The sequence below is a fragment of the Leptonychotes weddellii genome, chromosome 1, assembly GCF_054177405.1.
Source record: "Leptonychotes weddellii isolate Sample4059 chromosome 1, ASM5417740v2, whole genome shotgun sequence".
Taxonomy (NCBI): Eukaryota; Metazoa; Chordata; class Mammalia; order Carnivora; family Phocidae; genus Leptonychotes; species Leptonychotes weddellii.
Genome location: NC_138369.1, coordinates 6,302,964 through 6,328,639, shown reverse-complemented (window position 1 = coordinate 6,328,639; position 25,676 = coordinate 6,302,964). Strand labels below are relative to the sequence as shown.

At 52.2% G+C, this 25,676-nt stretch overlaps 1 protein-coding gene across 5 annotated transcripts in view; it reads right to left on the bottom strand.

The window, feature by feature from the left end:
- Positions 1 to 2,640: 2,640 nt before the first annotated feature.
- Positions 2,641 to 25,676, bottom strand: part of PDE4A (phosphodiesterase 4A) — a 44,127-nt gene continuing 21,091 nt past the window's right edge. For 4 of the 5 annotated variants that reach the window (XM_031036416.2, XM_031036415.2, XM_006741058.3 and 1 more), the window contains 14 exons: positions 18,060 to 18,251; positions 17,199 to 17,235; positions 17,006 to 17,076; positions 16,212 to 16,261; positions 15,930 to 16,042; positions 12,306 to 12,399; positions 10,668 to 10,891; positions 9,402 to 9,500; positions 9,136 to 9,300; positions 8,816 to 8,915; positions 8,522 to 8,676; positions 8,184 to 8,306; positions 7,610 to 7,792; positions 2,641 to 5,276 (listed from right to left, as the gene is read on the bottom strand). In XM_031036416.2, the coding sequence (XP_030892276.1) occupies positions 4,587 to 5,276; positions 7,610 to 7,792; positions 8,184 to 8,306; positions 8,522 to 8,676; positions 8,816 to 8,915; positions 9,136 to 9,300; positions 9,402 to 9,500; positions 10,668 to 10,891; positions 12,306 to 12,399; positions 15,930 to 16,042; positions 16,212 to 16,261; positions 17,006 to 17,076; positions 17,199 to 17,235; positions 18,060 to 18,251 (2,296 nt within the window). In that variant the 3' untranslated portion in view covers positions 2,641 to 4,586. Of the gene's footprint in view, positions 5,277 to 7,609; positions 7,793 to 8,183; positions 8,307 to 8,521; positions 8,677 to 8,815; positions 8,916 to 9,135; positions 9,301 to 9,401; positions 9,501 to 10,667; positions 10,892 to 12,305; positions 12,400 to 13,918; positions 14,332 to 15,929; positions 16,043 to 16,211; positions 16,262 to 17,005; positions 17,077 to 17,198; positions 17,236 to 18,059; positions 18,252 to 25,676 lie in introns of those variants that run through there. The other variant, XM_031036417.2, reaches the window with a different exon arrangement.

Sequence of the window (25,676 nt, the reverse complement as noted above, 5' to 3'; positions counted from 1 at the left end):
TCCTGCTGTTCCCCCAGCTTGTGCTCTCTTGCTCTGTCAAATAAATAAATAAAATCTTAAAAATAAATAAATAAAATAAAATAAAAACATAAATATATATTATATATTATATATAATATTTATATAATATATTATAATATATAATATAATATACTGGCTGGCTCAGTCGGTGGAGCATGTGACACTTGATCTCGGGGTCTCGAGTTCAAGCCCCATGTTGGGTGTAGGGCTAAAAAAAGGGGGAGCAATAATAATGAAAGTATCAGGTAGTTATCTAGTAGCTATCAGTGTGGGACAGACAGTAGGTGAAATGAGGTCTCTCTGCCTTTTCTCGACAGGGTTAGAACCTGGCCTCAGGTTCTTATAATGGTATATATCTCAAGGACTGCTGGAGAGCCAATAAGATAATCCACCTAATGAGTTTAGCACAGGGCACAGCCCGCGAAAGGCTGGAAGAGCCAGAGCCTTTTGTCCCAGACCACATTGCTTGTTTGCAAGTGGCTGATGTCAGCTTCAACGTAAACCACCTCCACCCCTTCCCCAGGTCTCCCTGTCCTATTCAGATTATAAGGCCCTGCTGCTGTGCCCTGTTGCCCTTGGTCACCTTTGCCTGAGGAAAGATGAACTCCCCATCACGAGGATTTTAAAGAGCCAGCTGATGGTCACATGCCCACCTCTGTCCTTTGACCCACATTCTCAGATTGTCACAGTGTCCCAACAGAGGAGGCATCTGGGACATCTGGGACATCATGCCTACACTTGGGGAAACTGAGGTCCAGAGCGAGAAGTCTTATCAGCCTTCCCCTGCAGCCTGGGGTTGGTGCTGTCGCCTCCTGACCCTTAGCCCGACACCCTTTCCCCGACTCTGCCTCCCTTTGAGACACCCTTGGGAAAATGTCTGTGTCTCCTCTTTACTTCTTGCACAAAGTTCAGATTCCCTGGAAACTTCTACCTAGTTTTCCAGTTTTGTTTTGTTTTTCCCCCTCTCTGGGTCCAGGCTGGCCCCCACTCTTCTGGGCCAGGATATCTACATACTGTAAATCTTCAAAACCACAGTGAAACAGGCAAACCTTTGTACACGCTAAATCCTATACATTCACCCTCTCAAGTTCCAGAACTGTATTCTCAGATGGTAGCCATTGGTTGCATGTGGCTACTTAATGGAAAGGAAAAGGAAAACTCCAGCTCCTCAGTGGCACTCACATCTCAAGTGCTTCACAGCCACATGTGGGCTAGTGGCTACCATGTTGGATAAGCACAGAGCATTACCCATTGTAGAAGGTTTCACTGGTCAGTCCTGCCCTAGACTGACTGGGATTTTTGTTATCCTCATTTTACAGATGAGACAACTGAAGGTCAGAGAGATCACGCCCAAGGTCACACAGCAGGAGCTGGGATCTAAACTACTGATAAGGACATGAATAGAGCAGAGTAGGCAGGTCAACCTTTCCTTAGATCCAAGGAAGCTGCCCTCATTTTATTTCAAAACACACATGTTGTGAATATATACATCTATTGATCCCACTGCGTTTAACCACTTAAGCACTGAGTGTGTATCTCAATTTATTACACCCCAGAGGCTGCCAGTATTCTAAACCAAAAGCTCGAATCACAAACACTTGTTATCCATATCTTTATCAACGTGGGAAGTTTTGCTCGTTAGCATAATGAATATCAGAAACATTGGTGAAATCAAGGGTTTGTTAATTACCCTGATAAAGGTGGAGAAAATGGGATCCCTTGAGTGGAATTAACAGTATTCAAATATGTGGATTGGTTAAAACATCTGAGTCGTTCCCTCCCCAACCTCGAATGAACACGTTAACGAAACAGCTTCAATCCCAAGCCAGTCTTGTGTGAATTTGGATGGTTTAGCTCGCCTGATACCGACCATAAGGCTACAGGCTCAAAGCAACAGAGAGCCCTGCCTTTAAGATATGATTCAGGTTTGGGGGCATCTGTCTGGCTCAGTCAATAGAGCATGCTACTCTTGATCAAAGGGCCGTGAGTTCAAGTTCCACGTTGGGTTGTAGAGATTACTTAAAATCTTAAAAAAAAAAAAGATATAGATATTCAGGTTCAGGTTTGTTTTTTCATTTTCTTTTAATGCAACATGAAGTTTGCAACACCAAAATGGCCAGGATCCTGGGAATTCATAGAACTTATAGGGGTAAATAAATGCCCTTGTGCCTGTTTATCAAGTTTAATGTCTGCACAGCAGAATTTGACCAGAGACCGTTTATCATAGCCTGGCAGCCAGATGGTGGAGGTGTTATCAGTCAGGCCCCCTCGAGGTTTCCAGGAATGACTCTGAGATTCCAGAAGTACCCAAGAGGTCTGTCAGAGATGCTGTGTAAGAGAAGTGGGCTTTACCTCGGTCTGCTGGCCTCCAAAGACTGGTCTGAACCTCCACTTTACAACCTGGAGTCCTTGAGCAAGTGCCCGGTCCAGGCCCCGGGGCAGGGCGGGGCGGGGGGGGCTGCCTCCTGCCACATTGCTGCCCCCCTTCAGGTTCTATCTGCTTGGGGAGGGATAGCGACAGAGCCTCCCTTTCCCCTTACCCCCACCCCAGGCAGACAGTGCAGGAGAGGTAGACCTCCCAAGAACAGGGTGGGAAAGGAAGTCAATAAGCCAGGAAGATCAGTGAAAGCCTCGATTTAATTGGAGACAAGATCGAAGGATTGATTATCGACCAACGGACCGACTGATTGATCGTCGAAATGGACAACACAAGAGCAGCTCAGGGGGGTCCTGTGCCCCCCCCGGGAGAGGAGCCCTGATTGGGGGTGGGGTTCCAACTCACCAGTCACACCTGGGTAAGGGGGAAGGGGTAGGCTCTGCTCAGCCCTCGCCCCTTACAATGACACGACTTCCCATCAAGCGGCAGCGCGGAATCCACCCTTTCGGGGTCTATGGTACAGTTTGTATAATACAGTGGGAATGGGGACTCTCTCTCTGGGAGACCCCACCCCTCCTTCCCCTGACTGGGTCTGCTGGGGAAGGGCAAGTTTATTTTCCCTTTTTGCCTCTGTAGAATAATTTACAAACCAACCATACAATATGTACAAAAAAAAAAAAAGAGAGAGAGAAAGAAAGAAAGAAAAGAAAGAAAACCAAAAAGAAGTCCCACTCCAGTCACTGGCTGGGACAGAAACTAATGTCGCTACAAAAATGAACCCTGTACAGCATCATGAGGGTGGGAGTGGGAGGTACTCCCCACAGGGATGGACAGACAGATGGAAGGCTGCGGGCAGCTGGGGGCTACAGTACCGTGTGCTCAGAATTGGGGGTGGGGGAATGAGAGAGAGGCCCTGCCTTGCCTAGCTGCAGAACTGGGCGGAAGGGCATAAAGGAGGGGGAGGGGGGGTCTTTCCTTCCAAACAGTCCCCCATGGCTTGGAGAAAAAGGGCCTTGCATCTGTCTGTCGTATTGCTCCAGGAATAGCTAAGGGGTGAAGGGGAGGCGTGGCCAAGTGGGGGCAAAGGAGAAATGACTTTGGTTGGTGCCAGGGTGGGAAAGGGCTGCCCAGAAAGGGGGTGTGGGTGTACACTGTTATTGCTTCCTCCTAGGGCAAAGGGTCATGAAGGGGGTCAGGAGGATGCTGGGGCGGGGGAGGTGCCCAGGATGGGGGCTCTGGGCCTGGTCCCACCCCACCCAAGGTGCAGGTGGGAGCCACTGCAAACCCCTCTCCTACGGCCGTGGGGATCATTAAGGCAGAAACAAGAGGAGAAGCAGCTGGAAGGAGGGGTGTGGTTCAGAGCCATCTCCCCCCTAAATGGAGAAAATTCAAACAGAACCCAAAGTGGAAGGGCAAGGGGATGGCAAGCGGAGGGGGGATCAGGCCCTCCTCGAACCTCAGACCCCAGGTTAGTGGTGTGAATGTCCCTCCAACACCTTCCCTCTGCTACATCTGAAAGCGCACAGCTCCCCTGTCCCCGTCCCTGTCCCTGTCCCCCAAGTTAGTATTGCCAGGTTTGTGCAAAATGAGGCGGAAGACTTCTGGGGGTGGGGGTGGTGGGCAGTGAGCCAGAGAGGGGCTGGAGCTGGGGCCTCCCCTGGTGACAGCCCCCCAGAGCCCCCGCCCAGAATGGCTATTCCTGGTTAGGTTCCAGAGACCCTCCAAAATTCAGAGGAAAAGCCTGGAGGGAGGGAGGGAGGCGCGATGCCTGCTTGGGCCCACGCGGGGAGCCCTAGGAGGCTGGAAGACTGAGCCTGGGACCTGGGGCGGGGGAGGCGGCTGGGGAGGGACACAAGGGGTTTAGTCCGGAACAGGAGCGTCTACAGTGGCTGTGTTTTATCCTGGTTTTTTTTTTTTTTTCTTTTTCTAAAAATGTAACAATTAAAATTCCAAAAATAAAATCCCTTCCGGGACCTCCGCCCCTTGTTCCCCAGCCCCCACCTCCAAAAAGAGGCCCCGTGGGTGGGGGTGGGGGGAAAGAGGAAAAAAAGAAAAGAGAAAAAAACCCACTTTTCTGTTTTCTTTTTTCTCAGGAGGCCCAAGAGTCTTTGAGGCAGTGGAGGAGGTGGTCGGGGGGTGATGGTGGTGGAGGGAGGCGGGGAGAGCAACAGGGTGGAGGAGCCAGGGCTCAGGTAGGACCTCCAGCTGACCCCCACCCACCAGGAGCTGGGAGTGGGGGGGGGTCCTCGCCAGATGTTCCTGTGCAGGCACTGCACGCCCTCTTGGCAGCCTGATGCTCTTTTTGGGCCCCCACCTCGGCCGCCATGGAGGGGAGGCCCAGGAGGCCCGGGGCTTCCTCTGGAGGGGGCAGGGTCCTCAAGGCAGGCAGAGGGGGACTCTCAGCAGACAGGGCCAGGGGTCTGCTGCGGCCCCCAGCTTCCACGGATGCATCTGGGGACATGGACTCATCCTCGCCCGCAGCCACACTATCTGCTGAGTCGCCTTGCTGTGTGAAGCGCGGTTCCTTTACCTTCACCTCTGCGGCCATAGCCTGGCCATCCACCTCCCATAGTTCCTCAGCTGGGGATGGATCCTGAGCCAGGGACAAGTCCTGCACTTCAGATGCACCTGGGGAAGTAGACACCTCCTCCTCCTCCTCTTCCTCCAGCGTCAGCTCAAACTGGAACTTATCCGGTGGGGGTGGGTGGCCTGGCCCTCTGGGGTCCTCCTCGGGCGGTGGTGAAGGGCTCTGCCGGATGGCACTGTAGTACCAGTCCCGGTTGTCCTCCAACGTGTCCAGGATCTCCTGCGCATCTGGGTGGACCAGGTCAGCCCACGTCTCCCACAGCGGGTGTACAATATAGTCGATGAAACCCACCTGGGAGAGAAGGGAGAAAGGTACAAACTGGTGGCCCGCTGGTGCAGATCATCCTGCCATGCTGTGCGATGCAGGAGAATTTAAAAGAGGCTGATAGCAGTTAACCTTGTAATCTTGCTTCTCCAGATCCACCCTGGAAAAACTCTTGCACGGGTAAGAAAAAAAAAAAACCTTTACATATGAGATGCCAACAAATACTAGAAACCTCAGGGCGCCTGGGTGGCTCAGATGGTTAAGCGTCTGCCTTCGGCTCAGGTCATGATCCCAGGGTCCTGGGATCGAGTCCCGCATCGGGCTCTCTGCTCCTTGGGAGCCTGCTTCTCCCTCTGCCTCTCTCTCTCTGTCTCTCATGAATAAATAAATAAAATCTTTAAAAAAAAAAAATACTAGAAACCTCCATATATCTGTCAGTTGGGAATTAGTTTTTAAAAATTGTGGTACACCACAGATATTAATAATGACTTTTTTTTTTTTTTTTTGCAACAAAGAAAAACTAGAAATAACTCCATGGCAGGGTATTGCCTAACCCACTTTGATATTATCTTCCCTCCTTATTTTTTTTAAGCTTTTTAAAAAATATTTTATTTATTTTTCAGAGCAAGAGAGAGCACAAGCAGGGGGAGCGGCAGGCAGAGGGAGAAGCAGGCTCCCTGCTGAGCATGGAGCCCGATATGGGACTCGATCCCAGGACCCTGGGATCATGACTTGAGCTGAAGGCAGACGCTTAACCGACTGAGCCACCCAGTCGTCCCTCTTCCCTCCTTCTTATTAACAGAATCTTGATTTTTCTTGGTGGAAGCAATGCTTCCCCTGAAAACTACATTTCCCAACCTCCTTTGCAAAGAGAGAGAGGGTGGCCATGTGACCACAGGTAGATGGAAGATTGGAGCTGGGGTGGGAGTTGGGAGTAGGGGTGCTGCCTCAACTGGCAGAGACCTCTCCTCCCTGCTTTGTGGCCAGAATGGCTAGAGCTTCCACAGCATCCCTGACTACGAGAGGCATCTCTGGGGACAGAGGCCCCAAGCTTCTGATGATTGAAATCTCCTAGGTGCCTGACCATTTCATGAAGCCAAAGGGAGCGATATTCTTCCTCTAGGCTTTTTTACATAAGAGGGAACACAAATGAACGTTTATCTTGTTTGAGTCACTGTGAATTTGTAACTCCTCAACACCTAAATGTCCAGCCACAGGAGAAAAACCATTAGCTAGTTTCCCCAGAAACCATTAGCTATCTAAATCTGTGAGAATACTATACAACAGTCAAAAGGGATGCACTAAATCTACGTGTAATAACTTGGACAGATCTCCAAGGCACTGTTTGGGGAAAAAAGCAAGCTGTATAAAAATACGTATATGTTGATAAAATTCATATGTTTTAAAAAAGCAAAACCCATGGGGCGCCTGGGTGGCTCAGTCGTTAAGAGTCTGCCTTCGGCTCAGGTCATGATCCCAGGGTCCTGGGATCGGGCTCCCTGCTCCGCGGGAAGCCTGCTTCTCCCTCTCCCACTCCCCCTGCTTGTGTTCCTGCTCTCGCTGTCTCTCTCTCTGTCAAATAAATAAATAAATAAAATCTTTAAAAAATAATAAAATACATAAAATAAAATAAAAAATAAAAAAGCAAAACACATGAACTATTTAAGTTGCCTGTAAACATAACCATAATAAAATGTATGAAACTGGTTTTCCCAGGTGTTGGGAGGATGGGGGTGATCTGCATGCTCAGGGGACATTTGGAAGTGTCTATAAATATTTTTGGTGGTTCTAACTGGAAGGAGAGGGTGTAGGCCAGGGATGCCGCTCCAAATCCTCTAAAGCACAGGACGGCCCCCGCGATAGAGAATGATTGGCTCCAAATGTCATCAGTGCCAGCGCTGGGTGACTCTGCTCTGGAAAGGCATGCACAGTCAACTGGGAAAAATAGGTCTCACCAGGGAGGAGACTGGAAGTGGGGAGGGTGAGAATCCTCCACCAAAAATCAAGGACAAGATCGGTGGCCAGGTTACAGGGAAATTGAGAGGCCGTATCGACGTAAGGTCTGTAACTAAGAGCCGGGTAAGTATCATTATTAATGCTGTTTGGTGGCTACAAATGAGTTAGAACTTGTTTGACTCAGGTCTACAAATGGTGAGTCCAGAGGCCCAGTTTGGCTGTTCTGTAGGAGAGAAAATGTTGCAGATTGCCCATCAAGATAGAAAAGGAAAAAAAAACAAACACAGAATAACTTGGCTTTGTGGAGGGGCAGGTCAGGAGCATCTGGGCCTCTCGGAGCTCCAAGCCAGCATGGGATGGGGAGGGCCACCCTGCTGCCTTCCACAGGGGCCACAAAACTGTACCTGAGACTTCTCCACCGAGGCCGTGTGCTTGTCGCACATGGGGCTGATCTCCATGCCCCGCTCCCGCTCCCGGTCGCCCTGCTGGAAGAACTCGGCCATGATGCGGTCGGTCCACTGGCGGTACAGCTCCAGGGGTTTGGTGGGGTTGCTGAGGTCCGCACAGTGCACCATGTTCCGAAGGACCTGCATGAGGTGGGGCACCTTCAGAGGCCATGCCCCTGTCCCAGTGTGGAACCTCATGCTTCCTTACCTCCCCCTTTATGGGGAGAGCGAGGAGAAGGCGTGGTGGGGATATGGAGAGAGGGAGGAGAGGAGAGAGGAAGGGAGGGGGAGAGAAAAGAAAGAGATGGGTGGGGGAGAGGAGAGAAGGCAGTATTGAGGGAGGCAGTAAGAGGAAATGAGGAGGGATGGTAGGAGATGGGGGTTGGGATGGAGAGATGGGAGGGAGAGAGAAAAGAGACAGGAAGATGGACAACATGGGAGCTGGAGGCTGAGGGAGGGGAACCACCCAGACCCAAAGGGGAGAGAGGAAGAGAGAGGCTCTAGTCTCCCTATATGGTGGGTGAGGAGGCACCTGGATGCGGTCGGAGTAGTTGTCCAGCAGGAGGACCCCCGAGCTGGTCACTTTCTTGGTCTCCACCATGGTCTTCAGGTCTGCCAGGAGGGTCATGTGTTTGGACATGTCCGTGGCCAGCACCTGTGGGTGAGGGGGCATGACAGGGGACGCTGAAGCCCTGTTCTGGGTTGTACTGACCCGACCTGCGCCTCTCTAATTTTCGCTCAGCACAACCTGTCCCCAGCCCCCACAAGGGATGCCTCTCCCGGGGCTTCCAGTCCTGGACTCAGACCCTGCCGCTCCCCACGCCTCACAGGCGACCTTTCCAGTCGGGTGCCCGCTCCGGCCCCGCCCACCATGTCGATGACCATCTTGCGCAGGCTCTGCCGCTGGCGCTTGCTGAGGTTCTGGAAGATGTCGCAGTTGTCTTCCTGCAGCAGCTTGAAGCCCACGGCCAGGTGGTGGTTCTCCAGCACGGACTCGTCGTTGTACATGAGCGCCAGCTCCGAATCTGCGGCCCAGGCCCAGGCAGGTGGTCAGAGGAGCGCAGGGGCCACCCGGGCCCGCCCCCAACCCGGCAGGCCCCGCCCCCAACCCGGCAGGCCCCGCCCCCAACCCGGCAGGCCCCGCCCCCGCGGGGGGCCACTCACTGGTGTTGATCAGGAACTGGTTGGAGACCCCAGGGTGGTCCACGTCATGAATGGCAGCCGCGAAGAGGGCAGCAAGAATCTCCAGGTCCGTGAACACAGCCTAGGGGCAGAGAGTGGGGGTCGGAGAGAGACGGGTTAGAAAGATGGGGGTTCTGAGAGACGGGGTAAGAGAGAGATGGGGGTGTCACAAAAGAGGGGGGTCAGGAGAGAGGGATAAGGACCAGAAAGAGGAACGGGATCAGAGAGGGATGGAGGCCCAAGGCCCAGAGACAAACGGGAGACGGGAGGCGGGCAGTGAGAGACGAGGGGGCCAGGCTCACATCCAGCGCGGGTGTGGCCAACAGCACATGCGTGGACTGCAGCACGTCAGCCGCGTGCAGGCTGTTGTGGTAGGCCACGTCGGGGTGGTAGTGGTCCTCCAGGGTCAGCATATAAGTCACCATGGTGTCCACCGGGATGCGGAACTTCTTCAGCAGGTCCCGCTCCTGAGGGTAAGGTACGAGGAGGGGGGCAGTGATTTCTGCTGGCTCTCCGCTCTCCACGGTGCCCCCCTCCCTCGCACCCTGCGCCACTCGGCCCACCCTACCTGAAATATCGTGTACATGATGCAGCTGAGGGAACGGCCTCCAGCGTATTCTGACACGCAAAAGATGTTCAGACCCCACTTGTTCAGGTTCTCCAGTTCCTGGCGGGGTTGGAGGCCAGAGGTCAGGAGCCCACAAGAACCAGGGCCAAGCCCCTACCCATTTGGGTCAGAAGTTCCTCTTGGTTGATCTTCACCCCTCCTGACTCTTTCCTAGCAGTTCAGAGCTCTGGTCTGAAAGTGGCACCGTTATTACTCGCCCAGGGGGTGGCATGCTCAGGAGCATGGAATTTACCACGCGTGTCCTACCAGCCGGAAGATAACAGGGCAACCACAGCGACTGTGTACTGAGTGATTATTATCTGCCAAGCATTACACTAAGTGCTTGATCTCATTTGGTTGGTTTGAGAACCAAAGCCCAGAGAAGTGATGAGACTTCCCCAAGACCCTGTATCTCACAAGTGGCCAAGCCATAATGTTAACTCAGCTAGACTGACCCCAAAGCACAGTTTAACTTCTGAGCTAAACTGCTCATCAGCGCCAGGGGGAAAGGAACAGGGGCTAGTTTTCCATGTCTCTCCAGGACCCTGAACAGTGCCAGCACACAGTAGGTGCTCAATAAATGCTGGGTGACTGAAGGTGGCACAGCCTAGTGCCGGCTTGCAGGTTACAATAAATGGCAATTGAGTAAGCCAACAAACATGCGCCGCATCCGCCGTACAAACCCACGTGGGAGCCCCTTGGCTTTAGGTGTCACGGAAGAGCCAGGGGCTGAACCCAGGTCTGGCCGGTAGTGGATGCTATGGGGGTTCTGACCAGACCCCCTTCACTGATGGGTGCACCCATCCCCCACCTGCTGGGACTGTTGCCTACCAAGACTCATGCCAAACTGTTCTCCAGAAAACTGCTCTTGCCCCTACGGGATCTACACAGAGGAGGTAATGCTGTCCACTCTGGGGGCAGCTCACAGCCAATGACTGACGCAGGGGTACAAAAGCCCAGCACTCTTGCCTTAAGGTGGGCTCAACTCTGGTGGTGTTCACACTCCAGAGCTCCATGATGGGTCAGGCTGAGGCCCGATGCTAGCTGACGCCACCTCCTGGCTTAGCTCCTTCCTATCCTGCTTCCTTTACTCCCCCTCTCCTGAGAGTCTCATAACCCCAGGATACCTGAGTCCTCATTTCAGACTGACCCAATGCCCAGTCCCTGTCTGGGCCCCAGGAGACACCTGTCCCTCTCTAGTCCAGCCCCTGCGGAGCTGCCACTCACTTGGGCCAGGAGCTCCTCTTGGTCGGTCTTCACCCCAAAGCGGGGGATGCTGGAATCATTCAGGCTGCTGCTGTGCATCAGCTTCTTCACCCCTGTGATCTGAGACATGGGCTGGAATTGCGGCCCAGGGGGCGGGGGCTGCTGGGAGGGTCTCTGCCGTGGGGCTGACTGTTTTTCTCGATCCTTCATTGTGGGTGATGGAATCTCCACTTCATTCTGCTTGTCTGCAGAAGATGGAGGAGAGACAAGCATTAGCACCTCACAGAGATGCCCTCATCTGGCCCTTAGTCCCCCTCCCCTGCTCCCCACCGTGCCCTGGGAAGGCTCACTCAGGAGGGCAGACCCCTTCAGGGTGTCATGCTTTTGGTTAATTATAGGCTGGAAACCAGAAAGAAGGTAGGAATTCTTCTGGGAAGTGGTGGGTTGGAGTGGGGACCCTGGGGCTGGCCCGGAGCTATGGGGTAGCCCCAGTCTGATCCCCAGGTTTGGCAGGGGAGTGGCATGGGAAGTCAGGAAGCGAGGTGGGGATGCTAGAGAGAGCCGCTGCCTGCCCTGTATAGGCAGGGAAACTTCTTGGGCAGGGAAGACAGCTCCATGGTGACTAAGAGTGCTGGTGGGGGTGGAGAGCACTGAGAGGCAGGAGGGAAGGGTAGTCTCTGGCTCCATGAACCCTCCCACCAGCCCACCCCTTTGACACCAGCCGCCTGGGGGCCAGCCCCAGGAGCCCTCTTCCTGAGCTTTCAAGGGCTTCCAGAGCCGAGCCCGGGCCACCCATTGTGACCTGGGGCCCTGCCAGTCAATAACAGGGCCTAATAGGGGTTATTTGCATGCCGTGCTCCCATTGGCTGGATCTCAGAACTCTGCATGGCCACACCCCCATTGGCGGGAGCATTTGAAACTCTGAACTTCTCTTGAGATCCGTGCAGGGCCATTCTCCAGAATTTGGAAACTTTTGGTGATAAATTGAGAGGGTGAAATTATCCTCAGCTTGGGCTCTTGGGTTCAGAGATTAGGACGAATTGGAGGTCCCGAGGAGCTTGAGGGTTCTAGTGAATTTGAGGTATTCTGTATAACTGTACTGGGTATGGAAAATTTGGAGGAGTCTGCTGAATTTGAGGGTCATATCAAGTTGGATGATTCTACTGAATCTCAGCTTGGAGGTTTTTTAAAGTTTGGGGGTCTCTTCTGGGCTCTTAAGGACAGCGGTTCTTTTAAGTTTGAGAACCCTACTGAGGGTTTGCGGGGTCTCCTGAATTTGTGTGGGGGAATCCGAGTTTGGACACTCTACTGAATTCGAAGAGGTCTTTCAGCCTGGAGGCATTTAAAGTTTAAGAATTCTATTTGAGTTTGTGGGTTTCTTGGGGTCTTGAGTTTGAGAGTTCCATTGTGGTTCCACTGAGTTTGGAGGGGCTCTTCTGTTTGGAGAGATTTTTTAATGTGGAGGTTCTATAAAGTCGACATCCCTCTGAGTTTGGGGGCATCGAGAGTATGGGAACTCTTGAGCATGGTAACCTGGATCTTTGGGGAATTAGGAGTCAGGGTCCCTTGGGCAAATGTCAGCAATAGGACCTGCGGTCTGGGGCAGCCCCCTCCAGTCCAGGCGTGCAGCCTCCCCACAAAGTGCTGCCCTTCACTCACCCAGGAATGTGGTAGAGATGTACTCAGAGACCTGGTTTCCTGACCTGCTCATCTCTGACAGGTGTGTGAGTTCACGGTTTAACATCCTCTTGAACTAAGGTGAAGGAGGCAAGAAGGAAGGAATGATGGGGAGACCGGGCATCAGAGGGTGGGGGAGGTCAGCCCCTCCCAAGAAACTTCTGAAGACCCCACGAGTCCCTCCTACTTCTCTGCTCAGCCAACAGAGCCCTCAGCAAGCTGCTAGAGGGGAGGGGTCAGCCCTTCCTCTCCTCCCAGGTCTGGATGGAGGCCCCAGGCTGGGAAGTCAGGACTCAGCATACCCCTCCCTTCCTGAGGAAGGGGGGCACCCCTCCCCAGGCTTCCTCCTCCTCCGGCCCAAAAGGAGGAGCCAGAGGGGCACCTGTGGAAGGGAGGGGCTCCTGCCTAACAGTGAGCCAATGGGGTGTCAGGAGAATCCCATCGCCATGGTGATGGGAGTCTCCTTAGCAACTCCCCCTCCAACCAGCTGCTGAGCTGGGGGAAAAGGGGGCAGGCTGTAGGCCCCTTAACCCTTGCCTTCCCAGAGGTACCCTGGCCCAAGTCTTCCCAGATATGGACCCCACTCCCAAGGCGTCCTGGCCCCCAGCTCCAAACGCAGTTTGGAAGGAGAGAATACAGCCTCTCCTTTGCAGGAGAGAATGCAAGTTCTGGGTGAAGAGAAGGTTTGGCAGGGGCAGGGGAGAATAGTGAGCTGAGGAAACCTTGTTCATTCACCCAGGGGAGGGGGGTTCCCATCATAGCCCCCTCTTCCCCAACCTCAGAGGGGTGGATAGATGCACAGATGAACGGAGTATACACAGAACCAGGCCTGGCGGTCCCTCCTGGTCCCCCCACGCTACTTCACACAAGCGTCTGCCGTGACATTGTGCATGGAGGAGAAAGGGCATTGGTTCCCCGCCCCCAAGCTCCACCAAAGCACCCCCAAACCAGGAGCAGACTCTGTCCAGAGAGGCAGGAGGGACACCTGACAGGAAGGGTGAGCTCACGTAGCCCACACCAGGATGGGGCGCTTACTCCTCCCACTGCTGCCAGAGACCCTAGTTGCACAGAAAGATACACATACACACACAAGATGGACCCACAAAGTCACACAACCACACACAGAGTCATAGACTACCATCTCACACCGTTCTACACGGCCACAGACACACAAATCAAGGGGCATACACAATAAGGCGGTCACTGACACTTGGGGTCACATGCCCCAGAAAAATCACACAGCTCTGGGCTCACAAACATGTCCCAACACACACCACCACAAACAGAGCCGTATGATCTCAGAGAGGGCCACATCATGACCCAGGCAAATAAGCATATGGTCAGACAGCCCCACACCACTGCAGACACACACAGGCGACTGCTGACAGTCACACCCAGCAAGAGACCCACATCCCCAGCCACCCACTCTCCCCGCCCAGCCCTGGGCCACACAGAGACAGACAGTCACAAGGTTCCATGTCCAGGCCACACACGTGCACAGCTGCACACACCAGCCCACACCAGGGGCTGGAGGCTCCAAGGTGGGAGGGTCAGCACCAAGTCTCCTGCCCATCCTCCTCCCCGAGTTCCCCTACCTGGTCCCACCAGCCCACCAGCCACGGCTTGGAGCAGGTCTCACAGAAGAAATCCACCAAGGGCATCTTGGAATCTTAGCCCCGCTCGGGGCTGCCGCACAGAGAAGCTGGGCTTGGGGAGTCCCGGGGCTAACAGCCACTGTGTGTGTGTGTGGGGGGGCGGTTCTGGGCAGGTGGGCAGTGCAAGGGGGAGCCGCGGAGGGGCCTGGGCCGGCCCAGCAGGGCTGGGGGCTCCCCTCCCCTCCGCGCTCCCGACAGCAGCCCTGGTTACATGGTCTGCCAGCCCCTGGCCCTGATGGGCCCCCCCGCGGCAGCGGCTGGAGGCGGCCTGGGACGCCTGCCCATGAGGGGGCAGGGCGAGGGTCCCGGGAGGTGGCTTTGGAGGCTCTGGGCTCCGTATGCGCGCGCCCGTGTGTGCGCGTGTGCGCGCTCGCTGCAGCACTGGCAGGCTGCATGCGACGTCAGGTGGTGCCGGGGGTGGGGGGGGGCGTTAAAGGGGCATCCGAGCCCGCAGGCCTAAGCCAAGATCCAGGTGGGGCTGCCAGGGATAGGCAGGGAGGCACACACACCCTTGAGAGGACACGTCCCCTCCGTGGACATACCCAGAGACAAAGACACACACCCAGACACTCTACACATTCACAGACACACAAACACTCTGAGACACACCTTTCCCACCAACCCACACGCAAACACACATCACACAGTCACAACTCTGATGTCCAACACATTTACAGGGAATTGGTTGGGCATACAGGATCTAAACACTTTCAGACACACCCCTTCCAAGAACACAGACTCACACCCAGACGTGGAGACACACACCTAGGGACAAACACCCAGATTTACTGGCACACTTAACACACACTCAACACAGCCACAGACACACTTTCAAACAAACAGAAATACCCCTGTGACCTTGGGCACAAACAGACCCTGAGGAATCCACAAGGGAATGCTCACACTCACACCCACAAATACACACACACACCATTGCAGAAACACACCCGAAGACCTACATTTAGAAACAGTCACATTCTCAGATGCTCAATACACCTTCAGAGACACAATCACCCTCAGACTCGAATGTTCCCAGACAAGCCTCCACCCACAGGTGTGTAGGCACCCCCCAACACAGACACCTCCACCTGCACATTCATTTCCTGATAGGCATCCTCCCACGAAGGCTACCACCAAGCTGCACAACTCCAGAAAACGTCATTCATATTGCCTGCTTTCTGAATGGTGCCCTCTGGAGTTGTGCAGTACACAATCTGCACAGCTGTACATGGAAGCCTTGCACCCTCCCCTGCAGCCCTGTAAGCACACACACGCACAGAGTCTCAAACACATGGAGATACACACTCAGATTCATTCTTAGACCAACTCACACTTGTAAACATACATACCCCTCTGGCACAGGCCCACACACTTACAACCCAGTATAATCGCCTGTGCACACCCATACATCCTCCGTAGGTACACATCTGCACACCACTCCTCCTGACCTCCTGATGGGCCCTCTTAAAACATCCCCTCCCACCTCACCTTGTGCTGCAAATGTGTAGCCAACACATTTGACAGCCGCACAGACCCACAATCACATATACACTTGTAGACTCTAGCATAGAATAACCCCCCTTAAGAGAGACGATTGTCTACATACAGATGTACAGACACCCACACCCATACACATCCACACACACCAGGCTCCCCCACCCCTGGGAAAAGTCAGAATCCACAGGAACAGGCAGCCTATGGGGTCCGCTCCGCCTAGGGATGGACTCCCACCTCATAGGCCCCATCCACAGGTTGGCCCCGCCCCATGGTTAGCCCCACCCCAGACCCCACCCAGCAGTTAGCCCCACCCCACAGGCCTCGGGAATGGCCCCACCTCGTTGGCCCTATCCAGAAACCAGCCCCGCCCCCAAGGGTGGCCCCGCCTACAGGTCCCACCCAGCGGTTGGCCCCCATCCTCAGGCCCCGCCCTGCTGCCTCCAGGCCCGCTCACCTTGTGGGAAGCCATCTCGCTCACGGAGCGGTAGGTCTGCATGGTCTCCAGCTGTTCGAGACACCAGTCCAGCTCCTCCAGTGTCTCCCGGGCCAATTGCTGACATGTCTCTTCTAGAGAAGGGACAGCACAGGTGGTGACCCAGAGGCCCCAGCCCGTGATGATGGGGGTCCATCAGGTGAGAGGGGTGCTGGGAAAGGACAGTTAAGACCGCCACTCCGAGTGAGGGGACTCCCCCCAGCAGCAAGAGGGGCGCTTTCCCACCCCCCTGGGCTTTGTTACCTGACAGCGTGGCCTTGCAGACGGGGGTTGGGCCGCCCAACGGGGACCGTCTGCAAAGAAATGGGGCTCCAGCATCAGCCTGTGCGCCCTCAGATTCCTGCCTCCCCCTCTCCATGAATAATGCCGATTTTCCTTTTTCTGAGCGTTCACTGTGTCCCATGTACTCAGCCTGCAGCTCCTCACAGAGCCCCATAAGGACCCATTTTACAGATGAGGAAACAGGCTCAGGGAAGTGACAGGGCTGACCAGAGGTAGGGACAGGTCCTTCGTCTCCAAAGTTCCTGCTTCCTTGAGCATCTCTCGCCTAACTCCTGGAGGGACCAGCAGTTCTCAGCCATGCCCCTGCCCCCACGTAATAACTACTGCTATTTAGTGAGTACTTACTATGTGCTGCACAATGTTCTCACACTTTTCTATGTATCATCTTCCAGACTCTTCACAGCAGCATCTAATGGAGGTGCTATTAAATTCCCATTTTATAGAGGGGGAGCAAAGGTACCACAAGATGCTATTTGCCCAGAAAGTTGGCATCGGGGCCTGGAGTGGCCCCAAGCCTGGGGTAACTGGCTACCCTTGGCTTCACCACCATGTGTCTGGACCCCTTGGTCTTTATTTTTAAGTTTCTGTCTTAGGCATTCAAACTGCAATGGTTTACTGGCTCAGAGGGAGCTGTTGCCTGAACAGAGGCTTGGAGAGGTCAAGTTCCTGCCTGAGGTCACACAGTGGAACTAAGAGTTGAACCCAGGTGTGCTTAGCCTTGTGATCATGAGCGCTGGGGCCCAGCTTTGACTTACCTGTTGCTGGGAATGGGCACATTGGTCAGGAGTGAGAAGTTGCTGCGAACACCCCGGAGACTGGCCAGCACCTGGGACAGGGAGCAGCAGTGAGGGGAGGGAGCCACCCGGAGGGGCAGCTGGGGCTAGGCCCTTGTCCCCAGGTGTGGGGGGAGGGTTGGAGCCCCTTCTCTCCTTAGGAGAGGGGTCTTACCTGGGCGAAAGGTGTCACAATGAGGTCCTCAGCGTGCCTGCAATCAAGGACAGGGGCAGGTCAGGCGTCCTCACAGTGGGACACCCACGGGCCTGGGTGGAGAAGGGCTAGGGTGCCAGAGAAGCAACTCTCTAGAGCGGACACTCTGTGGAGGTTGGGCCTGGGGAGGTTGGTGGGCTGGGAGGGGAGGCTCCAACAGGTGAGGGGAGAAGGCACTTACTACCTCCCAGGGGTAGACACCCTGAGGGGGCTGGTCCTAAAGGAAATGGTGGTCAGAGAGAGGAGCTCACGTGGGTGGGCAGGGAGGGGGTGTGCAGAGACAAAGGGGATGGCCACAAATACACTGCCAAGGCTGGGCTTGGTGTACACTGTGGGTAGGAGGGGGTGGGGAGCAGTAAGGAGTTGGGGGGGCTGAGGTGGGTACCTGGATGGGTAGGGCCAGGGCTGGAGGATCCAGCGAGAGGGGAGGGGACTGAGCAGGCCTGGGGGGTGCTCACACCTCAACAGGTGGTCATGATAAGGGGGGCTGGCTTAGGGAAGCCTGAAGGGGGGGAAGGAAGAGGGGGCTCAGCCAAGGTGGACAGTCTGTGGGAAGATGTGGCAGCAGGGAGGGGCTCAAGTGGAGTTCCCTCCTTGTTGGAGGGACAGGCTGGGGGGGACCAGGCCCCAGCTGCCCATGCGTAGGAGTGGCCTTTGGCAGGCTGGGTGAGTGGGACTGGGCCCTTGCTGTGGGCAAGGGGGCTGTTTACTTTTCCCTAGAAGGGAGAGGTGGCCCGGGGGCTTGGGCAGTGTCCCCACTCCCTGCTGGCAAGGGCAGCTTATGTTGGGAGCAGGCCTGGAGGGTGAGAAGGGGGTGCTCACGCCTCGCTGGTGACCGACGAGTTCCGGGACATAGTTTTGGGGGACATGTCGTAGTCGCTGTCTGAACGGTACAGGAAGGACTCCCGGCGCTGGCTGGCAGCGGCCCCAGCATGCAGCACGAGGCCCGGGCTCGCCTGCGAGTCCAGGGGGCTGCGGCCAGGAGATGGCGTGGGCCCATTCTCTGCCTCGAAGCTGTAAGGGGATGGGCGAGAAGAGGGGTCAGGGGGGCTGAGATGGCATTGGGGAGGTCAAGAGGAATAAGGGTACCAAGGAAATTCCTGGTAGAGGTGGGCGGGTCAGATAGAAAACATTAAAGAGAGACAGATATCCCGAAAGAGATGGGAGACGGGGAGCTGCAGAGCTCAAACAACTATTGAGCGCCTTTGTGAGCCAGACTCTGTAGAGGTGCTGGGGACACAGCAGTGACCGAGACAGACCACTATCTGTCCCTCACGGACATGGCATGGGGAGGGCTGGACTATAAACAGGTTAGCCTAGCGGCAGTGCACATCCCAAAAGTGTGGGGGCCTTCTTGGCTCTACTCTTTCCTCAATGCCTAAGGCTATTCAGAATCTGTCCACTTCTCACCCCGTCCTTGGTCAGCCCTGTCTCATTGCTTGCCTGGACCAGTGTATTTGTCTCTGCCCTGGCCCCTGGCTCCTGTCTTTGCCCCTCAGTCTGTTCCCCTCCATGTGTCAGGTCACATCCTTCTTCTGCTCAGACCCTTCTGTGGCTCCCAGCTCACCCAGAGCAAAAGCCAAAGTCCCCACTGTGGCCCACAAGGCCCTGCCCCATGACCTCCCAGTCTACCCCTCACTCACTCTACTCCAGCCACTGATGGCCTCCTTGCTGTTTCCTAAACATTCCAGATACATTCCTGCCTCAGGGCCTTTGCACAGGCTGTTTCCCCTCCCCAGATCTCCAATGGCTCCTCCTTTACCTCCTTCAGGCCTCAGCTCAAACCTTGTCTTCTCAGGAGGCCTCACCTGACCAACACATCTAAGATCTGAATCTCTGCCCTAATATTTTATATTTCCATTCCTTAAGAAAAAGAAATACTACTTACCTGACATACTCTATGTTTGACTTCTTTACTATTTGCCTTCCTTTCTAGAACTAAGCTTTGCAGAGCAAGGATTTTTGTCTGCCTAGTTCATTGCTCTATCCCTTGAGCCAGGAAGATGGCCTGGCACACAGAGGACACCCAATAAATGTTTACTGAATAAATCATAAAATGTAACGAGTGAATAGATGAACTGGATTCTGCCATGCACACAATTAAAAACCAGGTGGGTGACTGAACGCTACTGGAGAGGTGATTTGAGCTGCTGTAGCTGAGCCAGGCCTCTTTGAGGAGGGGACATGTGAGCAGGCCCTGAAAGATGAGAAGGAGTAGGCCACTGGTCAGGAGGTAGGAGAAAACACTTGGGGGGGAGGGGCTGGGGGACGGGATCAGCAAGTGCAAAAGCCCTGGAGCAGGATTTGGTTTTTGTCTGAGGACTAGCAAGGAAGCTCCTGTGGCTAGAGGGGAGATACAGACTGTGATGGAGATATAGCTACAGAGAGAGGGGAGGAAGGTGGGACCCCAACCTGGTGGCACTGGGAAGACAGAGATCCTCAGGACGAGCCAGGGAGATGCTGGCTCTGCCAATTCCCAGCGGTGTGACTTGGGGGGAAATGGCTGAATTTCAGTTTCCTCATCCACAAAATGGGGACAAGCACCACCTCCCTCAGGTCATCCTGGTGACCAGTGTGAACACAGGTAAAATGCTCAGGATGGTGCCTAGCACAGAGCTCAGGAAACACTGCCAATTGTAAGTCAATCAGCCCCATACATGCCATCTGGGCGTGGACTCAGCAAGGCAGTTGATATGGAGAACTGAGGATGAGTGTGGGGAGCTATGTGCTTGCAGCATACTGTGTGGCCTTCGGAAGGCCACTGCCCTCTCTGGGCTGTTACCCTGTTGTTAAAGTGAGGGGGGTCAGACTGGTCAGCTGACTTCAGGCTATGCTCTGGTGGGTGCAAGGGGGCAGGGGAAGGAAATGGAACCCTCCCCTTTCCAGTCCTACCTATTGATTGGATAGTGTAAGATTTTATTTGAATGATCCCTCTGCTAAGTAATAAGTCTGAAATCTCCTAGAGTAGGACAGCGAAACCAGCATTCGTATATTAACCTTTTTTTCTGGGGTAGGGGTACAGGGAGGGACTCTGTTGATTCCATTTTACAGATGAAGAAACTAAGGTCAGAGAGGGTAATGATTAGCTCGGGGTCACACAGCAAAAGCACGGTGAGGTCAGAATTCAAACCCAAATGTTGTAACTCTTCAACTGTCACCCTCTACCTGCTCAAGTCCCATTCGAGCACATTCCCACCACTAAAGCAAATGTTCCCAGGGGCCAGGCAGCTGACACCAAAGGCAGGGTGGTGCTGGGGGCCCTGAGCAAGCAGCTATTCCAATTTTAGGAAAGAAATAAGAAATTTTATTTTTTTTTAATTATTTTTTAAGTAGGCTCCATGCCCAGTGTGGAGCCCAACCCTGGGCTTGAACTCACGACCCCGAGATCAAGCCCTGAGCTGAGATCAAGAGTCAGAGGCTTAACTGACTGGACCACCCAGGTGCCCCAGAAATCAGAAATTTTAAACAACCAAAAATCCAAACTTCTTTTAAAAAAACAAAACGTCAAAAAACTTCTTAAAAACTCTGAAAACTTCTGCTCTGCAAAAGACACTGTCAAAAGAATAAAAAGACAAGTTACATACTAGGAGAAAATATATGTATGACAAAGGACCTGTATCCAGGCTATATAATGAAGTCTCCAAACTCAATAAAAAGAAGACAAGGAATTCAATTTAAAAATGCGCCAAAGTCTGGACAGATCGTCCAAGAAGATATACATATGGCAAATAAGCATAGGAAACACCATTACTCCTTAGGGAAATGCAAATTAACACCAGGAACTATCCCTTCACATCTACTAGGATGGTTCAAACAAACAAGAAACAACTGACGATAATGGCAAGTGGTGAAAAGGATTTGGAGCAACTGGAACCCTCCTCATCCGTTGCTGGAGGGAACACCAAGTGGTTTAGCCACTCTGGAAGGCATCTGGTCAGTTTCTTAAGCAATGAGTGTGATCCAAAATCCACTCCTATGTTTATACCCAAGATAAGTGAAAATACGGTAGACCTTTGAACAAGTGGGTTAGGGGTGCTACCCCCTGCGAAGTTGAAAATCCACATATAACTTTTGGCTCCCCCAAAACTTGACTACTAACAGCCTACTGTTGACCAGAAACCTTACCAATAACAGAAACAGACGATTAACATGTATTTTGTGCATGTATTATACACTATATTCTTACAATAAAATAGAGAAAAGAAAATGTTATTAAGAAAATCATAGGGGTGCTGGGTGGCTCAGTCAGTTAAGCGTCTGCCTTCAGCTCAGGTCGTGATCCCGGGGTCCTGGGATTGAGTCCTACATCAGGATCCTTGCTGGTGGACAGCCTGCTTCTCCCTCTGCCTACAGCTCCCCCTGATTGTACTCTCTCTCACTCTCTCTTTCTCTCCCTCTCTGTGTCAAATGAATAAGTAAAATCTTTAAAAAAAAATCATAAGGGGGGCACCTGGGTGGCTCAGTCAGTTAAGTGTCTGACTTTGGCTCAGGTCTTGATCTCAGGGTCCTGGGATCGAGCCCCGAGTCAGGCTCCTGCTTAGCACAGAGTCTGCTTCTCCCTCTCCCTCTGCCCCTCCCCCCGCTTGTGCTCTGTCTCTCTCTCAAATAAATAAATTTTTTTTTAAAGATTTTATTTATTGGGGTGCCTGAGTGGCTCAGATGGTTGAGCATCTGCCTTCAGCTCAGGTCATGATCACAGGGTCCTGGGATGGAGCCCCGCATTGGGCTCCCTGCTGTGCGGGAAGCCTGCTTCTCCCTCTGCCACTCCCCCTGCTTGTGTTCCCTCTCTCACTGTCTGTCTGTCAAATGAATAAATAAAAAATCTAAAAAAAAAAAATTGTATTTATTTGACAGAGAGAGAGAGAGACAGCGAGAGAGGGAACACAAGCAGGGGAGTGGGAGAGGAAAGCAGGCTTCCCGCCAAGCAGGGAGCCCGATGCGGGGCTCGATCCCAGGACCCTGGGATCATGACCCAAGCCAAAGGTGGACGCTCAACCGACTGAGCCATCCAGGCACCCCTGTGGAGCCTACTTAAAAAAAAAAAAATTTTTTTTTGAACTACTGTGAAATAATAAGAAATATATATTTGGTCTCTGCCCTGGTTTCCTGTCACACAGTTCCAAAAACCCTAGGAATCTCTGCAGTGAAAAGTGTCTTTCTATGCTAAGAGATGACTATCTACTGGGGACACCTGGAGAGCCTCAAGGGGGAGCCAACCATATGGTTAGAGGGTTGGAGCTTTCAGTCCCCCTCCCTGGACCGGAAGGGAAAGGAGAAGGAGTCTGAGTGAATAACCAATGGAAGGGCCAATGATTTAGTCAGCTGTGCCAACAAGATGAAGTGTCCATCAACATCCCTGAGAGTATCTGGGTTGCTGAGCACATTGAGGGGCTGGGAGGGTGGTGCACCTGGAAAGGACATGAAGCTCCATGCCCCTCCCCTTATACCTTGCTCTCTGCATCTCTTCCATCTGGCTGTTCCTAAGTTGTATCTTTTCTAATAAACCAGTAATCTAGTAAGTGCACTCTTTTCCTAAGTTCTGTGACCAGCTCTAGGAAATTAACTGAACCTGAAGCGGGGGTTGTCGGAACCTTGACTTATAGCCGGTGGGTCAGAACCACAGGTAACACCCTGGACTTGAGACTTACGCTAAAGAAGGGGCAGCCTTACCAGACTGAGCCCTTAACCTGTGGGATCTGTAGTAACTCCAGGCAGTTAGTGTCAGAATTGAAACAGAATGTAGTTCACCCAGTCAGTGTCACAGAGAGTTGCAGAATTGGTTGATGTGAGGGAAAAAACCACATATGTCTGGTGTCAGAAGTGAAGGGTCAGCAAGAGTAGAAATAGCAGTTTCCTTTTTAACTACTGATACACAAAACAACTTGAATGAGTCTCAAATGAATTTTGCTAAGAGAAAGAAGCCAGCAGTGGGGATTACCTGTGACAAAACTCAGAACTGACTAATAAATGAATTTAGCAAAGTTGCAGGATACAAAGTCACCAAAAATCTGTTGCTTTTCTGTACACTAACAATGAATAATCCCAAAAGAATATTATGAAAACAATTCCATGTACAATAGCATCAAAATGAATAAGATGCTTAGGAATGAACTTAACCAAGCGGACAAAAGTGCACGGAAAACAAAAATGTTGCTGGAAGAAATTAAAGGCACAAATAAATGAAAAGACATCCTGTATTCAAGAATGAGAAGACGAGGGGCACCTGGATGGATTAGTCGTTAAGCGTCTGCCTTCAGCTCAGGTCATAATCCCAGAGTCCTGGGATTGAGCCCCACATCAGACTCCCTGCTCGGCAGGAAGCCTGCTTCTCCCTCTCCCACTCCCACTCCCCGTGCTTGTGTTCCCTCTCTTGCTGTGTCTCTCTCTGTCAAATAAATAAATAAAATCTTAAAAAAAAAAAAAAGAAAAGAAAAGAATGAGAAGATGGGGCGCCTGGGTGGCTCAGTCAGTTAAGCGGCTGCCTTCAGCTCAGGTTGTGATCCCAGGGTCCTGGGATTGAGCCCACATCAGGCTCCCTGCTCAGAGGGGAGCCTGCTTCTCCCTCTCTCCCCTGCTCGTGTTATCTCTCTCTCTCTCAAATAAATAAAAATCTTTAAAAAAAGAAAAAGAATCTTGAAAAAGAAGAACAAAGTTGGAAGACTCACACTTACCGATTTTTAAATCTACTACAAAGCTACAATAATCAAAACAGTGTGGTACTGGCATAAAGACAGACTGACAGGCCAATAGAGTCAAGTAAACCCAGAAATAAACCCTCACATGTATTGTCAAATGATTTTCAACAAGGGCGCCAAGGCCATTCAATGGGAAAAGGACAGTCTCTTGAACAAATGGTGCTGGGAAAACTGGTTATCCACATGTGAAAGGATAAAGTTGGATCCGTACCTCACACCATATACAAAATTAACTCAAAATGGATCAAAGACCTAAACGGAAGAATGAAAAACTATAAAACTCTTAGGAGCTTCATGACATTGGACTTGGCAATGATTCCTTGGATATGACACCAAAAGCACAAGCAACAAAAAATAGGGACACCCAGGTAGCTCAGTTAAGTGCCTGCCTTTGGCTCAGGTCATGATCCCAGGGTCTTGGGATCGAGTCCTACATCAGGCTCCCTGCTCAGCGGGAAGTCTACTTCTCCCTCTCCTGCTCCCTCTGCTTGTGCTCTCTCTCTCTCTGTCAAATAAATAAGTAAAATCTTAAAAAAAAAAAAAGAAATTGCACCTCATCAAAATTACCAGGTTTTTTTGCATCAAAGGGCACTATCCAGAGAGTGAAAAGGCAATCCATAGAATGGTAGAAAATGTTTGCAAATCATGTATCTGATAAGGGATTAATATCTAGAATATATAAAGATCTAAAACTTAACAACAATAAAAAAGAAACAACCCAATTAAAAAGTGGGCAAAGGAATGAAATAAACATTTCTCCAGAGAAGATATGGGCATACCTCGGCGATATTGCGGGCTTGTTTCCGGAACACTGCAATAAAGCATGTCAGATGGATTTTTTTCTATTTCCCGTGCATATAAAACTTAAGTTTACACTACACTGTGGTCTATTAAATGTGCAGTAGCATTATATCTAAAAAGTTCATTACCTTAATTGAAAAATACTTTATTGCTAAAAAATGCTAACCATCATCTGAGCTTTCAGTGAGTTTTAGTCACCGGTCACAATTTGCCATAACAAATACAATAATAATGAAAAAGTTTGAAAAATTGCAAGAATTACCAAAATGTGACACAGAGACACGAGGTGAGCAAATGCTGTTGGGGAAATGGCACTGATAGGCTTGCTTGACGCAGGCTTGCCACAAACCTTCAATGTGTAAAAACCACAGTATTTGTGAAGTGCAATAAAGCGAAGCACAATAAATAAGGTAGGAGTGCATACAGATGGACAATAAGCACATGAGAAGATGCTCGACACCATTAGTCATTAGGCAAATGCTAATCAAAGGCACAATGTGATATCACCACACACTCACCAGAATGGCTAATATTTTTTTTTTAAAGATTTTATTTATTTATTTGAGAGAGAGAGAGAATGAGAGACAGAGAGCATGAGAGGGGGGAGGGTCAGAGGGAGAAGCAGACTCCCTGCAGAGCAGGGAGCCCGATGTGGGACTCGATCCCGGGACTCCAGGATCATGACCTGAGCTGAAGGCAGTCGCTCAACCAACTGAGCCACCCAGGCGCCCAGAATGGCTAATATTTTTTTTTTTTAAAGATTTTATTTATTTATTTGAGAGAGAGAGAATGAGAGACAGAGAGCATGAGAGGGAGGAAGGCCAGAGGGAGAAGCAGACTCCCTGCTGAGCAGGGAGCCCGATGCGGGACTCGATCCCGGGACTCCAGGATCATGACCTGAGCCGAAGGCAGTCGCTTAACCAACTGAGCCACCCAGGCGCCC